The 6,383-nt window shown below is 37.7% G+C and overlaps 1 protein-coding gene across 1 annotated transcript; it reads right to left on the bottom strand.

The window, feature by feature from the left end:
• Positions 1-1,453: 1,453 nt before the first annotated feature.
• LOC140176831 (uncharacterized) lies at positions 1,454-3,818 on the bottom strand. Its single transcript, XM_072208385.1, has 2 exons — positions 2,631-3,818; positions 1,454-2,461 (listed from the first exon to the last, which is right to left on the bottom strand). Exons 1-2 carry the CDS (start codon positions 3,816-3,818, stop codon positions 1,454-1,456), a joined length of 2,196 nt encoding a protein of 731 aa, XP_072064486.1.
• Positions 3,819-6,383: the final 2,565 nt, after the last annotated feature.

Genomic DNA, 6,383 nt, shown 5'->3' with positions numbered 1-6,383 from the left:
AAGTTTTGTAAGAAATTTGTGAACTTTTGATCTATAAATTGTCCACCGTTATCGGTAATAATGAATTGAGAAATACCAAACTGGCATAGTATGTTTTTCCATACGAAAGAAATCATTTTTTCGGAAGTGATTTTTGCCAATGGTGTAGTCTCTATCCATTTTGTAAAGTGATATATGGCGACAATTAAAAATTTAAACTGGCCTGGAGCAGGTGGAAACGGTCCGAGGATATCTAGCCCCCATTTGTTGAACGGCCACCATATCTCGGATGTATGTAACTGCTCGGCTGGGTTATGAATGATTGGTGCATGACGTTGGCAGTGATCGCAATGTTTAACTTTATGCATGCAGTCTTATTGTAACGTCGGCCAGTAGTAACCGGCTGGGAGGATTTTGGCAGCTAAACTTCGGCCACCGATGTGTGTACCACAGACTCCTTCATAGACTTCATCTATTGCTAGCTTGGCTTCTGCCGTGCTTAAGCATCTTAGGAGAGGTCTTGTGAATCCTCTTTTGTATAATTCGATTCCGAGCATTGTGTAGAAACTTGCTCTTCGTTTGAACTTTCGTTGATTTTGGATGTTGTTGGGGATGTTACCTGTTTGCAAGTAAGTTATGAAGGGTGATCTCCAGTCATCTTCCTGCGAAATACTCGAAATTGATGTTAGCATAACATTAGGCTCTTCGAGTGTTAGTTGAGATAAGATAGGTGTTGCAGTTTGACTTCTTCTTGTTGCTAATTTTAAAAGAATATCTGCTCTATCATTTTGTTCCTGAGGTATGTGGGATATATTAAACTTTTGAAAATTACTGACGAGGTTATTAACGATGGTGTTGTATTTTTCTAATAATGGGTCTTTTACCTGGAAATTACCTGTTACCTGTTGTACCACAAGGAGGGAGTCGCATTTGATTAATCTTCCTGCTAGTTCAGGCTTCGTCAGTATTTATCTTAAGGGTTGTTCGGTTCTGACCACAATGGTATGGCTTTGGAAGTAGTGTCGTAAGCGTCTGGCTGTTTTCACAAGAGCTAGATCCAGCTTTTCTATTTTCGGGTATCGAACCTCAGCGTTCTGGAGGAATTTGCTGACGAAGTATACCAGGTGTTATTGCTTTCCTGTTTCTGTTACTAAAACAGAACTAGTGGCATGGTTAGTTATAGATAAATAGAGATAGAGTGGTTTACCAGCCTCTGGGGTTTGGAGGATTGGAGGTGCTGAAAGTATGGCTTTGAGCTTGGTGAAAGCGATTTTGCATTCTTCGGTCCAATTGAACTATTCTTGTTTCCTTAGACTTTTGAAAAAATGATGTGATCGGTGGGCTATACGAGGCAGGAACCTGGCCAATGCTGCAAGTCATCCTGTTAGTTATTGTACTTCCTTGACTGTTGTTGGGCTCCTCATGCTTAGAATTGCTTGGCATTTTTCGGAATTTGCTTCAATGCCTCGGCAAGTTAGCATGAAGCCGAAGAATTTTTCGCTTTGTACTCTAAAGGCACATTTTCTGGGTTGAGCTTCATGTTGTACCTTCGAAGTTGTTGGAATATCTCTGTTAGATCGTTGACGTGGTTTGTTGTATGTGTTGATTTTGCCACCATGTCATCGACATAGACCTCGATGTTCCGCCCGATTTGATTTATGAAGATTTTGTCCATGAGCCTTTGGTAAGTAGCACCTGCATTTTTGAGTCTAAACGGCATAAACTTATAACAAAAATTGCCATTATCAGTAATAAAAGTAGTCTTATCTTGGTCAGCCTGATGCATTAAGATTTGGTTATAGCCGGAATAGGCATCCATAAAACTTAGACATTGAGAACCAGAGGAACTATCAACGAGTTTGTCAATGCATGGGAGGGGGTATGCGTCCATTGGACAGGCCTTGTTGAGGTTTGTATAGTCCACACACATCCTCCACTTACCATTGTTTTTCTTTACCATTAATACCACGTTGGCCAGCCAGGTGGAGTATCTGAGCTCCTTGATGAAACCAGTGTTGAGTAGTTTTTGGGTCTCCTCTAGGGAGGCCGCCCTTTTGTCAATGCCGAGATGTCTTTTTTTTTTAGCTATAGGCCAGATTGATGGGTTGATGGCTAACTTGTGACAGATGACGTTGGGATCTATCCCTGGCATATCTGCTGGGGTCCATGCGAACAGATCAACGTTTTGTCTTAATATCCCGGCTACCTGGTTTTGTTCATCATTTCCTAGTGCGTTGCCGAGGTATGTGTATTTTCCTTCCTCGGTTGTTAACTGAATTTTAGTGAGGTCATCTGTTGGCATCGGCCTTTCTTGATAGTTAGTTCTGGGATCCAGATCGGCCAGGGGAGGTAGTTGATCCGAGTTATATACTGCTTGGACATATTGCTGTTCGGGTTGCTTTGACTGTTCATTTTTCAGGCTGGCGTTATAGCACTGTCTGGCCTCTTTCTGGTCTCTGTGGATAGTAATAACTTTGTTATCCTGTGAAAGGAACTTAACACACAAATTCACAGTAGAAACAATAGCATTGAATGTATTCAAGGATGGTCTGCCTAGATTGATATTATAAGGGCTTTTGCAATCCACGACAAGGTACTGCATATCTATTGTTTTATCCTCAAATGGAGACACACTCACCTGAGAAACATACCAGTTCTCCTGATGAGGGTTGGAGGTTCTTGTTACTCAGTTTCATTTTTTGGAATGTTGAATAGAACAGCACGTCCACGCTGCTTCCTGGATCCATCAGGATTTTCTTTACCAGTGGTTCTCCGACCTGTGCTTTGATGACGACTGGGTCGTCCAGGTTTTGATCATTTGCCTTATAGTCTTTTGGGATGAAGGAAATTTCTGGCTTGTCCCTGTTGATAGGTTGGGATGGAGTTGATTCTGTCATCGTCATCATAGCTCGGTATGACCTTTTTCTTGCCGAGCTTGTACATCCGCAACCTGCAAAACCACCAGAAATGCAATTTATTATTCTGTGTGGTGGATTGATATCACTATCTACCTTCTTCCCTTTGTCTCGAAAATTGTCAGTTGTTTTGGATTGCTGGCCGAGGTCTTCTGTGTTCCACTTTCGTCCTCGGCTGCCAATATATTTGTCCAACAGTCCCTGGCGGGCCAGCTTCTCGAGGATATCTTTTGCTATTATGCAGTCATCTGTGGTGTGGCCGTACTTTTGGTGGAAAGCGCAATACTTGGATTTGTCAACGTGTCGTTGGTCTTGGTATGTGACGGCCCTGTTTGGTGGTTTGATGAGCTTCGAGTGCAGGATGTCCTTTATAATGTCCTCTCTTTTTGCATTAAAAGGGGTGTAGCTGTCGAATTTGGGTGTTAGTCTGAACAATCTTTGATCTGTTCTGATAGCTGAGTGCCTGTTTCGTCTTTCCTCTTCCCTGTTTAGGGCGGTTTTTTCGGCCCTTCGCAGTGCTCGGAATTCTTCAATTTCGATCTGAGTTGTTGCTTTTTCTCGGAATTCGGCCAGGGTTTTTGGCTTTGCTATGACTATAGATTCTTGGAATTTCCCTGGGTGAAGACCACTTTTTAGGGCATGGAGGTGGACTTCGGGGTTTAAATTGGGTATCTCGTTGGTTGCTTCGGCGAATCTGGTCATGTAGTCTTTCAGGCTTTCGTTCGGTCCTTGTTTGATGGTGCTCAAGTAATCAGAATTGTGGACGTATATTTTGGATGCAGCGAAGTGGTTGACGAACTGGTCGGCTAGCTCATCAAAATTTGAGATGGAACCTTCGGGTAGGTTGGAGAACCAGATTAAGGCGGCTCCATCCAGGAAGGTTGGGAAGGTTCGGCATAGAATCAGATTGGATTCTTTGTTCATGAAATCATGGCGTGGAATTTGGTGACGTAGACGTTTGGGTCTCCTATTCCTTGGTAGGGTTTTAGGGTTGAAGGTAGGGTGAAGTTTTTGAGCATGTCAAAGCTCATAACTTCTTTTGTGAAGGGGTTGGTTCTTTTGGTGGCTGTTTTTGTGGTCTTAGGGATGGTGTGTTTAGTTTTCCGAGGTGTGTTCGTCATCGTTGTCCTTGCTTTCCGTGTTTCTGTGTTCTCCCCCTTTGTTGTGGTCTTGTTGTCTTTGGCGCAGGAGCTCAGCCATTCTTTGATTCTCGGCTCTGAGGGCCTCATTGATTGCCAGGAGCTCGGGCTGGTTGGTGTTTGAAGGAACGTGGTTGTGCTCATCCGCCATGCGCCGTAACCTACAAAAGAGAGTATACTGATATATGAAATAAAAAGTTGTGGGGTTAGAATAAAATCGGGCCCCATGGTGGGCGCTAAATGTTCCCGTGTGAAAGTGGACTCCGAGGTATAGCTCGTTCTGCTGACGCTTGAACTGGCTTTCCTTGGAGTAAAGGGTGTGGAACGTCGTCTTCTCGTGGGGAGGCGGCGTTGGATACTTGCAAAGGGACTCCAACGCTCAAGTAAGTATGAGTGTGAGAAAGTTCAGAATGGAATTAGAATAAATTGCGTACCTTTAGATTATTAGCTCACCAGTATATATAACGAGTTGTTCGAGTGGTTTGTTATTTGGGTTAGGTTAGTTATTCGTATCTTTGTTGCAAGTTTGACGGGGTCCATGGTTTGTTATTATCCGCATTTGTTAGGATGGTGATAGTCTGAGTAGAGAGTTTGTTAGAGAAGGTATCGGCCAGTTATACCAGATTTCGAGATATATGCGGTTTGTGGGCCAATGATTGAGTAACAGAACAATTATTATTATTATTATTATTATTATTATTATTATTATTATTAGTAGATAATTCTCTAATTAAATATATAGACTTTGTTATCATATTATGATGAATTTAATTTTATTATTCTGATGGTGTAAAAGAGTTTTAGTTTTATATATACATTTAATTACGTTAATTTATGTCAATAAAAATAATTATTTTTAATAATTAACGTATGAATAGTTATTTAAACGAACGGATGTGATTGAATGATAGTATAAAATAGTTTGAATTGTCAGTACATTAAAATTAATTTATTAATTAAATTATAAAAATTTAATTATATCATTTTTTATTTAATAAAAAATTTTTTAAATGTATATAAAAAATGTTTCCTTTTTTCTCAAATAAGTGTCTCTTTTTTAAGGGTTATTCAAAAATTAAGGTATTTAAACAATTCTTCTATCTAAAATTCTAAATGCATTAATTATTAATAAATCTAAAAAGTAAAAGACATTTTTTTAAAAAAAAGGATAGATGAATAGTAACATTTAAGATACTAAACTAGTGAACTCCACCCAAACCAACTCACTTTAAATGGGTTGGATTGATTAGGGTTGAAAGAAAGAAATTGCAAAAGTCACCCAATCCAACCTAGCTGCTAATTAAATGAATAGGTTTAGTAGGACAAAAAAATTCCACCCAACATGCTAACATAACATCCTTATTATGTCCAACAGTGAAAAATACAAGAATTGAAATGAGAGTTTTTCGAAAATTCAAAATAAATTAGGTGTTGACACAATGTGAGAGAATTCGGGTGGTACACAAACTTTTTTTTTAACAGGAAATTTTCCTTTTCCGTCTTTTTTGCATTGTAATAATATATTAATTAAAGATAATATCATGAAGCAGTTCTAGCTAATGATGGTGGCAATCGGATATATATGATTTCGCTCAACTAGTTGATTTGAAAGGGAAAAAAAATGTTTAACTATATATAGATGTCATCGCTTGTTTGCTATAACTTTTAAAGAAATTAAATGTCACTTGTTACGAATTATACACTTGTATCTTAATTATTGCAGTGTTTATATATAATAATCACATCAAGTTTTTGACTTTTATGGGCGAAATAATATTGCTGTGATGATGAAAGTGAACTGTCTTCCGTGATTGTTATAGCACAATTACGCTCACCAAGTTAATTATTAGTTTAGCACAACAGAGTTTCAATGAAATTATTTGAAAGTTTGTGGAAATATCTTTGGATTGACGAGGGATATCTAATTGTTGGAAAAATCTGAAGTTCAGATAAAAATCTATCTTACAGTAAAAACACCTAATGTAATTTTTTTATAATTTGTGTAATTGAATAGTCAATATTAAAAATACTCTAAAATCTAAATAGCAAATATAATAATAGAAATTAACATATTAGATACTTAAATTTTTATTATGAAAAAAATTTTCAAAAGAAAAACAAAAATTTATGGAATCTAGTTTAATAAAATTTTTTATTATCAAAATAATGGATATATATAATCAGTTTTTTTAATAACATTAAAAACTCAACCATCAACAAAATACATCATTAAAATTGATGAATTGACATAAATCTTACACAAAATAAATATTTTAAGTTAGACAAAAAATAATAAAAAAATAATACAACTAACAAATTATATTTTAATATTCATCTCTATACTCAAATT

The sequence above is a fragment of the Arachis hypogaea genome, chromosome 12, assembly GCF_003086295.3.
Source record: "Arachis hypogaea cultivar Tifrunner chromosome 12, arahy.Tifrunner.gnm2.J5K5, whole genome shotgun sequence".
NCBI lineage: Eukaryota > Viridiplantae > Streptophyta > Magnoliopsida > Fabales > Fabaceae > Arachis > Arachis hypogaea.
Note: the sequence above shows the minus strand (reverse complement) of the source record. Positions and strands in the feature narration are given on the sequence as shown.

Coding starts and splice junctions, on each gene's coding strand:
- LOC140176831 (XM_072208385.1), bottom strand. CDS start 3,818: ATGAACAAAGAATCCAATCTGATTCTATGCCGAACCTTCCCAACCTTC. Junction 2,462..2,630: donor AACCCTCATCAGGAGAACTG/GTATGTTTCTCA, acceptor TTCCTTTCACAG/GATAACAAAGTTATTACTAT.